Source organism: Eublepharis macularius, chromosome 11 (assembly GCF_028583425.1).
Source record: "Eublepharis macularius isolate TG4126 chromosome 11, MPM_Emac_v1.0, whole genome shotgun sequence".
In the NCBI taxonomy this organism is placed as follows: Eukaryota; Metazoa; Chordata; class Lepidosauria; order Squamata; family Eublepharidae; genus Eublepharis; species Eublepharis macularius.
The window spans coordinates 69,742,364-69,759,972 of NC_072800.1; the positions used below are offsets into that span (position 1 = coordinate 69,742,364).

At 43.5% G+C, this 17,609-nt stretch overlaps 1 protein-coding gene across 1 annotated transcript in view; it reads right to left on the reverse strand.

Annotated features, from left to right (window-relative positions):
• Positions 1-1,266: 1,266 nt before the first annotated feature.
• The window catches only part of ARHGAP21 (Rho GTPase activating protein 21), a 148,101-nt gene continuing 131,758 nt past the window's right edge, over positions 1,267-17,609 (reverse strand). The window contains exons 15-24 of the mRNA XM_054991092.1: positions 16,745-16,893; positions 16,473-16,628; positions 16,307-16,385; positions 10,013-10,086; positions 9,837-9,926; positions 8,200-8,325; positions 7,970-8,011; positions 7,512-7,617; positions 5,618-5,649; positions 1,267-3,856 (exon numbers count right to left, since the gene is read on the reverse strand). Of these exons, the coding sequence (XP_054847067.1) occupies positions 2,144-3,856; positions 5,618-5,649; positions 7,512-7,617; positions 7,970-8,011; positions 8,200-8,325; positions 9,837-9,926; positions 10,013-10,086; positions 16,307-16,385; positions 16,473-16,628; positions 16,745-16,893 (2,567 nt within the window). The 3' untranslated portion in view covers positions 1,267-2,143. The remainder of the gene's footprint in view (positions 3,857-5,617; positions 5,650-7,511; positions 7,618-7,969; positions 8,012-8,199; positions 8,326-9,836; positions 9,927-10,012; positions 10,087-16,306; positions 16,386-16,472; positions 16,629-16,744; positions 16,894-17,609) is intronic.

Below are 17,609 nucleotides of genomic sequence, written 5' to 3' on the forward strand. Positions count from 1 at the left end.
CAAATGTGTCCCTGGCACAGACTACCTTTCCCATCCACTTCATAGTTATTGAATGAAGCAGGTTTATGCCTGTGAAAGATGATGTTGCAGAAAACTGATTCATACCAGAAGCCCCTCCATTTTTGATGGTGGCATATCAGTTGCCAAAAACTCAGCCACGTGGAAGCTGAGCAAGCATGCAGCAAGCCATTTGAGCTCAGTGGCTCTGCATGTGCTTGCACACATATCAATGTATTGTAACCTTAACAGTGAAAACCACCCCAGAACCACTTCACACCTAGAAACATCTTCATTAACTATATTTTGTGGAATTACCATACCACTGATATTCTGTGTGTTGACCGGGCCTTTTACTCTCTACATACAGTGTAGAAGCAAAGCCAGTGTTGGGGGGGGGGGCTAAAAATGTAACAAATTCAGTAGGGATCTGAGTAATGAGCAACCTGAGAATACCTGCCAATCCAGTGAGAGCACTGATGTTGCATACACAAGGCCATGCTTTTCATGCTGTTCTGAACTGATTAGTACAACTGCCAGTCCCCCAGTCCAAAGTCCCTTTGTCATCCACAAGCAATTTGCAAAAAGAGTGGAAGAAACCTGATTTTTATTCATTTGGGCCACAACCCACCCTATGGCACAAATGAAAGGCCAATTCAGATTTTATTCAGGAAGTACATTTGTTGCTTATGTCTCAATGTTAGCAGCAGTAAACACAACTGAGAGCAGAGATGTCTGTGTGCACAAACATAGGCATATGCTAAGGAGGCATGGTCACTGTGTGTTAAACATGTATCACCACACTTCTGGGGGTTTACAGCTACAAAAATGCCTGTCATTTAAAATGTAAATCCATCCTGAATCCATATGGCCACTGGCCATTTTTACAAACACCACCTTCCTGCACTGCATAGTATACCTTTTCTGAAACTCCAGCAGCAGCTTGTGATGTTGAAAGTGAAGGCGTCCCAGTGGATTTCTACTGCTTTTTCAGTGCACTTGAACATGCCCTGTGTGCTGGTTGCGTAACTTTTTGTACTTGCAAAGAAGTAACTAATTCTTGTTAAATGATTCTTCTTATAAACAAACGACAATTTCCAAGTTAGCCATGTTCAAAACGGTTCACCAATCTTAACTGCAGTTCTCTACATTCACAGTCCTTTTCAACGGCCTCCTTTCATTTATCTGATACTTGGGGAAGCAACTGATCTCAACCAAGGAGTTTTTTCATTGTTCCCCTCTAGAATGGCAGTCAGTCCACACCAAGAATCACCAAAACAATTTTATTTCCAGTGTTTTAAGTGGGTATGCACACAGGCATGATACAGGTTTGGAGTCATTAAAGTATTCATGCAGAATTATATTCTCAATAAAAGAAACCAGTTCCATCCAGGATCCACTATCTACACGTCTATGTTACAACATTTATATCAAATCTGGTATCAGGAAAAGATACACATGGAGTATGTACATTTAAGTTACTTATTTTACAGAAAGATTAAAAATTCAAGTCACATAAAACTCAAAAAACTGTATTAAAATTGGAATATAAAACTCAGAAATCCAACTGGAATGCCTAAGGAATGGAAGCTCTGTACCCACCTGTGCTAAAATTTGTAACATGTCATGAAACGACTTACCAGTCAAATGCATTCATTTGATTATATTAACATCACCTAATTTAACAGTTATTATGGCACCCTAACAAACCAAATGAACTTTTCCCCCGATGAGGCACTTGTTAGTGACTAAAACCCAAAGAACATTTTTTTCTGCATACTAATGTCAATTGTCAGTCATAAAAACCATGTACACATTACACAGCATTTTGCATTAGATGCTTTGTTCAACATTTGTATGCAGCAATCAAATATACTTTTATTTAAAATATATTTATTTATATATATATATATATATAGATTTATTTATATATATATTTTAAACTCTCTCTCTCTCCCCCTCCCCACCCCCAAATGTTCTGCAGTATTAATGCTCTGTAAAGACCCTTCCACAGTGCATAATGATGAAATCAACCACATCAACTGCAAAATAACAGTACAGAAAAGAAATGTATACAGAACAATTGGGGACACGTTAACAGTGAGGCCGCTATTGAATTGCTGAAGTGGACATTTACTGCTCCATTTTAAAGATATTGGTAAAATCGAGATCTGACCACCTGGGTCCCAGATAGTTTATGAGGATGGGCATCAACTGCTGGACTGAAGCTACTTTTGTTCATATTCTGGTAGCTTTCTCCGTTTATGTGATCCGGTGGCTGCGGTGGTCCTGGCGTTCTAGGAACTAGAGTTAAACTACCAGAACTACTGCTGTCCTCTGCCAGCATCTCTGCAGGCAAAGAGAGCTCTATCTTTGACGAATCTGCTATTCTAGTGTTCTCCAGTTGGGGCTCTCCACTTTCACCCGTATCAAGGTCAGTTGTGCTCGTGCGTAAACGTTCTCGTGCAAGCCAGTCCGAAATGGAGAGGTCCTGAGCTGGGCATTTGGGCTTCAGCCGGTTTACTGCTGAAAAGTCTCTCTCCCTGTTCGGATTTTTCTCTTGCACTTTCCATGTATTCAAAACGCTTATTTCCGCAAAATCTCTCTGGCCTCCTAATGTATGCCTTCTCCTGATGTTCTTTCTCTTAGTTGTATCTGCAGAGTTTGATTTCTGATTGCCCACTCCAAACATATCATCTGCAGAAGCCTTGAGCCTCAGTTTTAGTCTGTCAGTAATCTTCAGTCTCCATGTAGGCTCCTGTTTTTCAGGCTCACTTTTGGCCGATGTTGCTAAGCTGCTCGTTGATTTTCCTTTCTTCATGATGTCAAACATTTTGGTCACTGATGGCTGCTCCTTCTCACACTTGGCATCTCCAGAACCTTCACTGTCCGTCTTGTGTCTGGTTGACTTTTTCCTAGATAACGTATCACATTCAATAAGTTTGTGTGAACTGAATAGTCTGCGGCTGTCCAACTTTGGTGTCAAGCTTCCCTCAGTACAACTTACTTCGCTTTCCTCAGAGTTCCTCCGGCTGCTTTTCACCATGTCTTGCATCTTCCCCCGAAACAGCCTCTCCATGGCTGAACTAGTGGCAAAAACAGGGAAGTCGCTCTCACTGTCTGTTTCCACAGGGCGACCTTCACTGATCAATTCACTTCTCTCATCATCGGCCTCCTCTCCTTTGCTTTCTGTCACTGACTGCACCTCATGGCTCAGCATGGTGGAATCTAATCCAGTTAGGTATGTAGTGGATGAGGTTGTCGAGTAATCTGAAGTGATGGAGCTGGCGTCAGCTGTTAAGAACTCACTGCATTTATTTTCAGGGTGGGCCAATTTCTTACAGGTGTATCTCTGCAGAGAAGCCTGGGAAGAAGTGCTGAGCATAGTGCCCGAGTCTGAGACTGTTTCTTCTGTCTGAGTAGAGGCTTGCAAGACAGGAGGTTTAGTGCAATCTTTTTGTGTACTAAGCCGAAAGCTGAGATTTGGAGATCTCATGAATTTTTGGTGGTAAGTTGATGAGGGATCTTCCGAGTGTGTCCTCTCCTTCCTTGGCAACACATTTTCATCTCTGCTTGTCGCAGAAGATTTTCTAACACTACTCTCTTTCAGAACCGCTGCTCTCTGTTTTCTCCCCGCAATCTCCTTTTCCGCTTCATCTTTAGGCACGTCCTCTTTTGCAGAGCCGCAGCGATGGTGTTCCGCAGGCTCCGTTTTGAAAAATACATTATCCAACTCATCCTCGGAGCTGCTGGGCTGGGGTTTCTCTTTTGGTTTTTTCCGCTTACGACTAGCTGCTGCAAAAAGGGAGGTCTTAAGCAGCTCCCTGCTATACTGATCTTTTCCAGACCCCCAAGAACCCTGGATGAGAGACACAATTTTTTAAAAAAACCATTAGAGATCACGAAATAAAAACATGCTTCCACACACAATGGTACATAATATTTTAAACAAGAATCTGGACTAGGATCTGGGAGAATCAAGTTCAAATCCCCACCCTGCCACGGAGGTTCGCTGGGTAACTATGGGCCAGTCACACACCTTCAGCCTAATCTACCTAACTCAAGAGCTGTTGCGAAGATAAAATGGAGGAGAGGAGATCAACGTAAACCGCTCTGGATTCCCACTGGGAAGCTAGGTGGGGGGATAAATGAAGTAAATTAAAAATATTATGGACTACCAGCCATGAAAAATATTGATGAGGCTTGCTACCATGAGCACTGAACTACTCTGCTCCTTAACAAAGATCTGTCAGTCATCTAGCCTGGTTTAGTTTTCCCCCATGTTCCTGGAGTGAACTGCCTAGGACTATTTGAACAAGATGCTAAGACTCAGAAGAAAAGGCGCTATGGCGCACAAGACATAAATATAAATTTTATAAATAAATACAAGTCTTGGAGACCGTCCCCCAGGTCATTCCGCAGGATCCCCTAACACTCAAGAGGAGCAGTGGGAGGAGGGAATCAGGTAAGTTATATCCGCGCATTGGAAAGTTTAATCTAGATCCAACCCATTGACTTGCCTAGGCCATCCAGTATAAAGTTAATGGATAAGTCCAGGTCTCCTCACTCTACATTCAATGTCATCTATTACATTGGCTCGCCAATGATACCATTGGTACTGGACCTCACCCCAAAATCCTACATGACAATGTGTTAGTCTACTGCCAATTCTCTTCCTTTCATCCCCCTCTCTTCACACTTTGAAATTCCCTCCTATAATTTGTGCAAACTATAGCTTGCCTGGAAATCTGAACTGACATCCATGATCACACCATGGTTTGCTATTTTGGTTTCCAGGCAAACTGTGAGTTGTGCACAATCAACAGGGTGGATCTTACCTCTATCTTACCACTCCACTGAGCAAAATTTGAACCCTTCCTCCAGTTTAAGGAGCCTTCCTCCAACCTGTTTCTGACAAAGGGAGCTGTAACTATTAAAAGCTTCTATCAAGAAATATTGTTGATCTTTAAGGTGCTACTGAATCTTGCTCTTCCTCATAATCTTCAAGAATTTCCATAGAACTAAGACCCTTCCATGCCAGTAACTCCAGTGGGGTAACTGTGTTAGTCTGTCACAGCAAAAACAAATAGGAGCCCTGTAGCCTGCTGAAGGCTAAGAAAATTTTATTCCAGCTTTCATGAACCAGACCCCACTTCTTCAGATGCTGTACGCAGATCCTCACTCTGCAACATTTTATGAAGGAGAATGTGGGGAAAAACAGCAGTCAGGAGATTATTCACACTGTATTTCTTGGTCCTTTGACTGTGCTGATTTCCCTCCGTTCTCCTCCATAAAATGTCGGCATAGTGAGGATCCTTGCATTCCATCAGAAGGGGTCTCTTATTCACAAAAGCTCATGCTGGAATACAATTCTATTAGCCTTGACATCATCATAAGACTCACAGCAGTAGGGGTGGCCTCTTGCCAGAGATACTGTTAGGTGCCTGCAGTGGATATACTGAGGACGTAGCAGGGCTCTTGTTTTCTGAGAATCTGACCACCCCCCCCCCCACGAATACAGACAATACACAAGACTACACATGGCAAGCCTAAATAATGTCACACGGCCTTCATGCACAATCAACCAAACCTAGCAAAGAACCCAAATGCAATGTATTACCTTAGATTTTGCAGAGTCACTAGTAGCTGAATCTGTTAAAAAATCAAAATGCAACATGTTTAGTCAACACTGCTCAAAGTCTGCTTTTTGCTCTAGACAATGCTGGACATATGAAAGAAGACAAGCACTGAACAAAATGTGAGAGCAAATTGATAAAAAAAAAATTAAAATAATCAGAACAAAGTGGACAGTAAGAGCTCACAAAAGATGCAAGCTGCACCACAGAAAGCCACCGCCATGAAAGGATGCCGTGAGTTGTAGGCAGAATCAGCTCAATGACAGTAATGGCAAAGGAGCCCTGTTCTTCTGAACAAAACAGAACAGAAAGACTAATTTTTATTCAAGTTTCTAAGTACAGAGCCCTGCAAAACCGCAGCTGAGAGACCTGTTCAGGATTGTACTTGGTACACTCCTGCAAATGCAATGCACCAATTTCTTTAGAAGAGCCTTTGGCTAAATTCTGAAACAATTTTCCCCCAGGTTGTTATCATAAGTCACATTTGTATTTTCTCAAATGTTTGAGTTGTTAAGGGGTGATATTTTGACATAAGGGGTTTTATCTTTTGATCCCCCAGCTTCACATTCAAGTGCTCCTCTGAGCTACACATTTCAGAAATTTTAGTTTCTCCCTAGCTAGATTTCCACAGCCATCAGTTTTGTGCTTAATCTAAAAAAAACACAAAAAGAAGCGCTATTATGAAATGAAAATGGACACCATAGTTTTACTTTCACCCATCTCCCCAAAAGAGTTATATGGTTATAAAGGGGGTAAGGAGGGGCTAATGCAGCACCCAGAAGATGCTGCCATTCTCCAACTCTCACGGGGTTCCCCCACCTTGGAATTAATGAACTGAGCGCCCATGCCCTGCCCCTTTTGACACATGGCTAATGACTAGAAAAACTAGTGGACCATACCATGCTATTTCTCCTCAGGGTCTGCTTCAGAAATAACAAGAAACAGCAGAAACACTTTTAAAAAGTAGCATTGATCTGTTCAAAATACTCTTCAAAAGAAAAAAAATGTACAGCACAGATCAACTAATCCTTTGTGCATTTACAAGAAACGGGGGTTTCTGCAGACAAGGCAGCTACAGTGTGGACAACAGTCCTCCTTCTTCCTACAGTTCCAGCTGTCCATCAATGACATCACAGAGTCCACCAGTGACATCACCGTGTGATAGACTCCTCCCACTTCTCCTGTTTCAACATCAGGATAGAGGGACTGTTTCAATAAATTGCCGAAAAAAGAGTCTTCTACGAACTAAAACACACACTAGAAACAGAGGGATAACATTTGTGATAAACAACATGCTTGGTTAATGAACAGTGCAGTGGCAGTGTGGGGGAAAGTCACCAAGAAAGTTTGCAACAGCACTACTTAGCCAAATAATAACGATGATCATTATTAAACAGAAACAAGTCAATGTTTAGTAAGCATAGTAATATACTTTGGGAAAAACGTTGGTTATCTGTCAAACACCGTTAACTTTAAAACCTTGATTTGCCTTCCTAATGTGAAAATCAGTGTTATTTGAACACAGCGTGGAAGTTCAAGCTTTCTGTTATCCCAACAGCCATTCGTACAACTGCAGGTTATCTCGTCCATCTCATTGTAAGAATTATATGGAGCAATCACCATGGTTAATGACACAGTCGTGAGCATGCTTAGTTGTTTTCATTGTTTATGAACTTTATTTCTTTTAACCAAGGAAGCATTCCAATCCTATGTCACATGCAACATGCCCTACTGTGGGCCCTTAAAACAAAAACACCTATGATCACTTTGAGAAGGAAAAAAAATCAAGTTATTAGCAAAGAAAGGAAAGAGAAGAAGATTAAAACAAATCATTAGAAGTGAATTTTCTAGCCTACAGACCGCCCAGGGAAAAGTTACCTGATACGTCTCCAGGAGATACTCCCGTCCTTCCAATGTTGGTGAGTAAATGATCTATGTTTGGCACTGGCTGAGATTCTACAGTGTTTTCCTCCTGAACTGCTGTCTACAGTTAATAAACAAAGATCTCTTCATCATCTTTTCACAGTTAATGGGTTCATTACGACTTAACAGCACTCAGAAAACGGTAACTATTCACCCGAAAACACCATTTCCTCAGGAACTCTTATGCAAACAAACAAAAAGCAGAATAAATATTGGGGTGAGGAGCTCATTCTAGAGGAGAAAGTCTAAAAATTAACCGCATACTATTCTTCATTTCCATTACTATGTGGAGTGGCTTATAAAGAGCAAGCAATATATGAGGAAAATATGTTCCCATATTAGAAACAGCAGGACTGCAGGGCCTAAACTAAGAGGGAGGTGGAATCCAGAAATTTAAAAGGACCAGTACTTACAAGAGGTTCTTCAGCATCGTCTTCTGCGAAAAACCAGTCATGCTACAATTTAAAATAAAAGAAGTGAAAAAAACCCACCAAAGTCACAAAAATGTGGACATTGCAGAAATAAAGGAAAAGAAGAAGTGAGCTGTACAAAGGAGAAGAACCGGAATCAAAGCTGGTCTATAGCTAGAAGAAGCACATCTGCCAGTATTATGCGCTTGAGAAGGTGAAATTGATTCACTTACTTTTTGGATAAGCGTTTCTACGATTTTGTATTGATCGGGCATATGGGTAACCATGTGCGTCATGTTATCTTCAGATGTTCTCACAAGAGTTGGACCAAATACTATTGCCAGGTTTCTTGGTTCCATCTGACAATGCAAAGAAAACAGGTCTGATTTATCTCTTTGTAAGAGGGATAAAGACTTGTATATTCTCTTTCTAAAAAACTCTCTCCTGATTGAGAAACAGATTTGGTAATGTGTTTCCAGATATTCTCTTTTGATAATTAGGTATCAAAGCAACACTAAAGCCGGCTTATGTGGGATAGTGGCTAGAGAGTCAGACTAAGATCTACCTATGCCACCTTGAGCTATTAGGATGAAAGGTAGGATACAAATGTGATGGTCAGAAAAATAATCCTGAGTCTGACAATAACATGTATGTGAACCTGCATGAAGCAGAGTCAAGCTGCTGTTACTTCTTGTTTCTCATGCTGTCTTAAGTAGAGATGCCATGAATGACTGAGCCTGGGACCTCATACATGCAAAGGATGTGCTCTGCCACTCTCCCCCTTCTCCCAGTATAAAGGCACAGAGCTTCACTACTTCACAACAGGTATTAGAGCTGCACCCTCATGACTTTTCTAGGCAATCGAGATAGCAGCAGTTGTGCAACAGGATGTCCTCCAACAATGAACTATGTCCACTCTGATACGCATGACACATTTCTTCTGCAACAGATCTTAACCTGACAGCCCTCTGCTCAATAGATGATGAGTTTCCCAGCCACCATACAATGCAACAGTTGCTCTGGCAAGGACTTTGGTTACTGAAACTCTCTCCCTCCTTCCCTATATTCTGTAGCCATACATACAGTTCCAGCTGGAAGGAAAGTTTGCTTGGATGCCTAGCAAAGCTGTGTAACAATGTACAATACCAGAAAAATAAAACTGCTCAACCCTTGGTAATAATAATAAAATACCATCAACAACAGTGCCGTCAACAACATTTGATTTATATATCGCCCTTCAGGACAACTTAACACCCACTCAGAGCAGTTTACAAAGCGTTTTATTATTAAGTCACACCCTACTCACGGCGACCACTCATGGGGTTTTCAAGGCAAAGATGAACAGAGGCGGTTTGCCACTGCTTCCCTCTGCATAGCAACCCTGGTCTTCCTTGGTGGTCTCCCATCCAAGCACTAATCATGGCTGACCCTGCTTAGCTTCCTAGCTCTGACAAGTTCAACCTAATCTGGGTTATTCAGGCTGATCTGCCCTTGGCAAGCAATGCAAAACACCTTCCCCCTCCTCTTACCAGTGTCTTAGATCAGGAATCTCCTGCCTCATTCCCCACCCCTCCAAAAATGCAGCTGGAAAGCAGGTCAGTAAGAAGCACAATGACTAAGATTTCATGGCTAGCTATATCCTAGCACATGGCACTTCCTGCACTGCTCTTCCTGAGTACATTTATTGGACTTGTGAGACTACAGGAAACCCACTCTATCATGACACTCACTGGCCCAACCCAGCCCAATCATGAAAGCACAAATGGTCTGGGGTTCTGCTTTATATATGCCAGTAAACCACAGATCAATCATGGGTCCCAAACAAACACACTCATGAATATAAACCCTTGGAACTTCTAATCAACTTTACCTTATTCTTCTCTGAATTTTCTGCTACAGTCTTTAGATGCGCAGACAGAAATTTGAGCGTTTCATAATGGTGTTCAGGTAAATCATGGATCTGAAACACATGAGCACAGAGTTTAACAATCATGCTGATCATCAAAATGTGGCAACAAATTGGGCACATATCCAGAATCAGCATACCAGCCTTTTTAGTGTTTTTAGTCGCTCCACGGGATCTTCTTTTCTGTTAGCATCTATGAAATCTGCATATTTGTCTGAGAAAAGAAAAAAACTATTTTATTGCAAGGGCCTTTATACAGCCTACCCAACTTCCTTTTCTTCCTTTAGCCCAAGAGCTGCAACACAAAGGCACACAGAGCTAAACTTGGGCATTAGTGTGATCTGAGGAATGGTTCCAGAGCATGGGCTGAAGGCACATGATGCAGCTACACACAGTCTGGGATTTTTCAGAGCTTGGATGGAAGACCATGGAAGACTACTGCATACATCCACCCTGAATTACAACAAAAGCAAGGCAAGAAATAAATTTTTGTTGATATGATTGTATTGTTAATTACTTTGAGATTCTGGGAAAGCAATCTATAAATGCTTTAGAGATATAAATAAGTAAATGTCATTTAAACAAAAATTAAAATACTGTTCTCATTTGAGGTGTCTGTAAATCAATATAATTTTATATATTCCACAGCTAAGTTTGCCATCTTTCTTTTTTTAAAAAAGTACTTGCCGCTGCCTCTTTGACAGAAGCTCAAAGCACAGCAATTAGAAAAGACAGGGTCTTCTCGGGCACAGAGCTAGGTGATGGGAAATGCTTCATCTGCACAGCTTATCTGTGTCAGGCTGATATTAAAGACACAGGAACAGGGCCAGGTGGCTTCCTCAGTAAGGGGAACACTTTAAAACATACAGTCCATCAACTCATAACCCTCAGTCCTCCATAATCCCTGATCTGCTGAACCAGACAAAGGTACCAGCAACGTAGGACAGTCAGCCATGGACTCGGTACATCTCCCTGTATGTTGTGGTGGCTAAGGACCACCCAAACTGGAGGAAAAATGCTGAAATGCTGCAACATGGGGGGCTAGTAAGCTGCAACTGACCAGTTTTAAGTACAAGAATAGTGGAGTGCATTTCAGCAACAGCAGCTTGTTGAACTTGAGAAACAGTGAAATAAATGGGAATGGGGGCCTAACAACACCAACTCGGAGAAAAAAACAGTGTTGCACTTACCTGTAACTGTTGTTTGTCTAAGTCTTCATGCAGGCACACATTGGGACTCTGCAGGCCAGCCACTGGGAAAGATTTAAAAGCTCTCAAGTAGTAGGGGATGCTCCTCCGCAGCTACATGCATGTGCGGAGGCTTCCCGCCAAATGCTGTGTTGTTGGGCGGAGTGATCCCCCTTCCCTCAGTTCCTCCCAGACCGCCTCAAGGTAAGGAGATTCTCACAGCGGGGTAAGAGGGAGGGAATGTGTGCCTGCACAAAGACCTAGAAGAACAACAGTTACAGGTAAGCGCAACACTGTTTTCATCATCAGTCTTCAGTGCAGTCCCACATTGGGAGAATAGCAAGCTACTCACCAGTGGAGGAGGGTGTGAGATGATTAGGAGAAAAGTGAATGAAGGATGGCTGTCCCTACTGCTGTCTCCCTTCTTGAGTTCTCATCCATGGAGTAGTGGCATATAAACATATCTGTTGATGACCAGGTGGCTGCTTGGCAGATGTCGTGGAGTTCCTCGCTGGAAGGCAGCCGAGTAAGATTGTGCTCTGGTGGAATGTGCTCTGATGGACACCGGACAGGGAACGTTGGCTGAGGAATAGCATCACCTGATAGTTGCTATGAACCACCTGGAAAGTGATTGCTTAGCAACTTGAAGACCCTTATGTGGGCTTGAGGAACATACAAATAGAGCCCTGGACTTTTCTGAATGGTTTTGTTCTATTAACATAATATAATAAAGCCTTTTTGATGTCTAATTTTTGTAGTGTATGTTCTGCTTCCAAGGAAGGGTCTGGGAAGAAGACAGGTAAGGTAACCTTTTGGTATAAGTGGAATCTGGATACGACCTTGGGGAGGAATTCTAGGCTGGGATATAAAATGACCTTTTCCTCGAAAAACTGGAGGAAGGGTGGGTCTATGTGCAGGACAGCAAGCTCACCCATTCCTGAGAGATGTGACTGCTACAAGGAGGGCTACCTTCCAGGAGAGCAGATTAAGGTCACAGGTGGTGAGAGGTTCAAAGGGAGGTAGCATAAGCTGTCCCAATACTAATGCCGAGGCTCCACTGGGACAAGGGAGGTGCCCTAGGTGGGAAAGTGTTAAGGTTGCCCTTCAGGCCTGATGGGAAAAATCTGTTTAGAGGCCTGATGGGAAAAAAACTTTCCTGCCATCCACAGGTTCATGGAATGCTGAGATGGTGGCAAGGTGAACCTTGATGGATGAGGCAGAGAGTCCCTTCTTAAGAAGTGATACCAGGTAGTCTAAAATCAGAGATAATGGGCAGGAAAAGCAGGAGAAGCTAGTGTGCGCTACCCAGGATGAAAAATGTGACCATTTGTGGTTGTATGAGGATCTTGTGGAAGTTTTCCGAGCATTCAATATGATCTCTGCAACCTCCCTGGAAAAGGGGGCATCTACAGGAGTAGAAATCATGCCATCAGTTTGAGGGTAGAGACATTGTGGTGTAGAATCTGGCCTCTGTGGATGAGGGTCTGGTGCATCTGGAAAAAGAACGTAAGAGCCCTTGGCCATTTCCCAAAGAGTTGGGAACCAGTCTCTCCAAGGCCAAAAGAGAGTGACCAGGATGCACTGTGTTCTGTATTTTTTTATTCTGCTCAATACTCTGGGTATTAGGGGAACGGAGGGGAAAGTGTAGAAAAGGCCCCAATCCCAGGGGATTTGGAAAGCATCCCCTCTGGACTTTGGGTCTAATCCCCCTATGGAGCAGAAGATTCTGGCCTTGGTGTTTTGAGATGTTATGAACAAGTCAACTTCCGACATTCCCCATCTCTGGAAAATGTGACGAAGGTAAATGGGGTTGATGGACCACTCGTGATGAGGTTTGACCACCCTGCTTAGAGTGTCCGATTTGCTGTTCACCGTTTCTGCAATATAGATTGCTTGAGGTGAGATGTTGTGTTCTATGGCCCAGTGCCAGAGCTGTGATGCCTCTGAGCAGAGAGTCAGTGAAGCCGTTCTCCCTTGTTTGTTCAAATAATAGAGGGTGGTCAAGTTGTCTGTGCGGACCTCAGCCCTCTTGTCTCACAGGAGATCTGCAAAGGAAACAAGGGAGTAACGAATTGCCCTGAGCACCAGTACATTTATGTGCATATTCCTTTCAGATTCTGACCCTTCTTCCTGTGTGGAGAGGTCCTCATATTGTGCCCCTGACCCCCTAAGGGAGGCATCAGTGATGATGGACACATCTCGTAGCTGAAGTCCAAAATGTGTTCCCCTAAAGAGGTTCATGTCATCTGACCACCAAGTTAAGGACCTGGTGATTTACCTGGAGATGGAAAGCCTTCTCTGTTGTGGGTCCCTAAGTGGGTTGAAATGTCTAATGAACCAGTTTTGCAGGGGTCTCACATAGAGGCGGGCGAAAGGTGTGACACCCGTGGTGGATGCCATGAGCCCCAGAAGTCTCTGAATAAGTATAGCTGGTTGGAAACGGCTCCTCTGGAACCTGGATACTAGAGCCCATAGAGATCTTGCCCAATCCATGTGCAGGAAGGCTTTCCCTAATGTGGTATCCAATCTGGCCCCTATGAATTGTATGTTCTGAGTCAGGGTAAGAGATGACTTCTTCCAGTTAATAATGAGGCCCAAACGGGAGACTGAATGGTGATACTAATGTGCTCCTGGAGTAAGGTGTCTGATCGAGCTACCAGGAGCCAGTCATCTAGATACGGGTAGATGGAACACCCCTTCGATCTAAGATAGGCCACAACCACCACCATGCATTTTGTGAACATACAGGGTACTGAGGATAAGCCAAATTGGAGGACTGTGTACTGAAAAACTTCCCCTTGGAAGGAGAACCTGAGGTATTTCTGGTGCTCTGGGTGTATGGCAATGTAGAAATACTCATCCTTTAAGTCCATCACCGCGAACCACTTACCTGGTTCTAAGTAATGTAAAACACTGGACAGAGTTAACATTCTGAATTTCTCAACTTTAATAAACATATTTAAGTTGTGGAGGTCCAGTATCGAGCAGAGCCCCCCAGCCTTCTTCTCTACTATAAAGTATCTGGAGTAAAATCCAAGTAGAGAGTCGTCAAGCAACAGCTTTTGAATGGCCCCTTTGTCAAGTAATTCCTGAACAACTGAGGAAAGCACTGCCACAGAACAGGTGGAAACATTAGGAGGAAGTGACAACTGTGGTAACTTGGTAAAATGTAACCTGTAACCTAGTTTAACAGCCAGCGGAGTACTTCCCTGCTGACAACTGCTGCTTTGCCAGTCTTGTCACCTCACTCTGGAGGGCCCTGATCAGCACCCTCCTGTCTTCTGGGTATAGTTGGAGAGGCGATCCCATAAGAACAGGTTATAGGAGCCCATTACGGCTTGGTAATTTGCGATTCTAAATTCAAATGCAGCTGAGGAGTATATTTTCTTTCCCAGTGTGTCCAGTTTCCTTCCCTCTTTGTCCACTGGGAATGAGTGAGACCCATATTGATGTTTGGATTGTACCTCTCTGTTACCAGAGAAGAGGGGTGGGGATGAGTGAAGAGGAAGGTGCAGTCCTTCTGTTGCAGCTTATAGCAGTTTTCAATTTTCCTGGACGTGGCAAGAGATGAAGCTGGTTTCTCTCAAACAGCATGCGCTATATTAAGAAGGTCTTCCACAGCTGGCAAGGGTGCTGCCGTATAATGTCTGGAGGATCCTGCGCTTTAGCTTAGGTGTTTCTGAAAAGACGTCGAGTGCTTGAGCCATTTGGGTCATCTGCTCAGTGAACAAGCAGGAGTCCTCAGTAGGTGAAGGGAATGTTCTGTCTCCGACCATCTCTTCGGGCAGTGAATCCGATGCTAGCTCTAAAATGGCATCTCAGCGGGAACCAACTTCCTTGCCTTTGTCACACTCAAAAAGGCGTCAACGATTGTGCTTGGAGTGTTCGAGCTGATGAAAGCAAAGCAGCTGCTGGAACCGATGTAGTTGGAACCAATTGGGTTAGAACTGGAAGGGTCGAACCCGACGGGAGTAGAGGAACAGCCTGTAGCCCCGACAAAAAATCCTGCCAGTTGAGAGTCTGAGAGTAAGTTGTGCCCATAGGCAACGAAGGAGTAGTGGGTGGAGCAGCTGAGAGCATTGCATTCCAAGCGGTGCTCTGCTCGTGAGTCAGATCCAGGCAATCCCCTGGCGGAACCAAGGCTGTAGCAAATGAGGTCAGCTCCAGGGAGAAACTTGGTTGAAGCACTTCAGTCAGGCCCTCCTCGTGTTGCAGTGATGGAGTGCGAGGGGGGAGTGTTAATGGAGCCCGGAGGATCTCCTCCTCTATAGTGAGGGAAGGAGTCGAAGTTGATGAGTGGTGACAGTGTGACGGAGCCAAGGCAGGGGGCTTCAGGTGTTTAGTTTTTGCCTGTGCCTTCTTCGCCGGTGGCTCTGATACAGCACATTCATCCTGTTCCGGGGAATGACGCTTCTTTGGATCTGATTTTTTAGAATGCTTGCTTGGAACTGGGGCATCCCCAGATGGTGCGGTCTTTGGAACTGAGGGACGGTTTTGGTGCAGATCCGGGGTGTCTGTTTGAGTAGGGGTCCGGTTGGATCGCGGTTTCGGGTCTTGCTTGGTGGAAGAGTCAGCCAGCCTGTCAAAACCCATAAGGGACATTTCCCAAAGAGCTGCCTTTGAACGTGTGGTGCTGTCTGCCTTGCCTTAGGTATAAAGCGCTTGCAGTGCTGGCAGGCTCCAACATTATGGGTCTCGTCCAGACTGAGTAGGCAGAGATCGTGCTTGTCCAAGTGTGGCATTTTAATGTCACATCGGATGCACTTCTTGAATAACATTTTTTGTGACATCGTCTTAGTTAACATTCCGGAGTGAAGATAGGAAAGAGAAGTCAGAAGTCATAAGAGTGAGAGAGCGCAAGAGAAAACAACCTCTCTCAGCGGCAGCATGAGAGGAACTGAGGGAAGGGAGATCGCACTGCCCAGCAACACGGCATTTGACAGGAAGCCTCCGCACATGCATGTAGCTGCAGAGGAGCATCCCCTACTATTTGAGAGCTTTTAAATCTTTCCCGGTGGCTGGTCTGTGCCTGCGTAGTCCCAATGTGGGATTGCACTGAAGACTGACGATGAAGGAATTGAAACACTTGATCAATCAAGCACAAAATGTTCCTTTCCCAAAAGCATGAGAGAGAGATTTGTTCAGCATAAACTGAGTATTATTTACAAATTAACAAATCAGTTATTCTTATCTAAGCCATAATAGTCAATTTACAAAGTATGGCAGTTGTGAGAGAGAATGAATTACCATTAGTGAAGAGAGGCTCTGGAAGTTTCCTGAAGAACGATTTCAGTAAACTGCTTATGACATTCAAGTCTCGCCATTTCTAAGAATCAGGAACAGAGAAAATTCTTGTCAGTCTGCTCACAACTGCAGCTTTTAGAGAGAGAGAAAAACAAATGGCATCACTCACATCATCATGAATGTCGATGTCGGTCACTCCTTTGTTGAGCTCTTCTTGCATGCTCGAGATGGCAGCATTATTTCCAGGAACCCTATAAATACCTGTATACTCAAGACCTCGCTCTTCAACAAGCTTGCAGCATACATCAACAATAAGAGGGATATACTGGGGAAAAAAATCAAAAGACAGATCATGACTTTGCAGTGTATGCCTTACAACGTCTTGTGCACACAAGAAGAATTATCAAGGCAAAACATTTGTTGTTGTTTTAAGACTGCTACCTTATTGCTTTGAGCTGGGGGACAGTCATCCAGTCTGACACCAAAGGTCCCAGCTGCAGATGGCTTCTTCTCAAAAGTTTTTCTCACGATATTGGGAATGTTTTTTCGCCATGTACCTTTGTCTTTTGGTGGGCTTGTCTCATCTTTTTCTTAAGGGGAGAAAGGCAAAAGGGGGGGTGGAGATAAGATTTTTAAATGATTAACTGAAAAGACAGACTGGACGTGGTGACTCAACTGTTAACGGAATGAGGTACTCCCCCCAAAAATCAGTGAGGGCACAACATAGGCAGATGAACCACATATATTATGTGGCTGAATCAATTTGGAGAACCTGTGGTCTAAGTTGTTTGTACAGAATAGTAACTTAAGATCTGGACCTTGACCACAACTTCTCCAACTTCAGACCACAGCTTCACCACAACCTCAGCAACTACTACGATACAGCCACCTCTGATACAAGAATCAATTTCCTTGGTACTAGAGTCAACATAAGCAATGGTACTGTAGCATTCACCGATCTAGCAACCACCCCATCTATTAAATGTCTGTAAACCACATGGAGAAGTTGTGGGTCTAAGCTGTCTGTACCGATGTTACCTGTAACTACTGGTGCTGTGAACTACATATATAATGCATCAAAAATCTAACAAATTCAGCTTATTTTTTCTTGATTCTTGCACACCATATATTCATTTGCAATTTAAAACATCCAGTATTTTAAAATGTATTTGCATCTGTGCAATTGGTGGCTCTCATCATTATGCAGTAGCCAGCTTGCAGCTGCTGTTAGTACATGTTTAAAATTTATTTGATAGCTGGAGCTGATGGGAATTGCAGTTTTTTTGGCCTTCTCATTCAGTTTGAC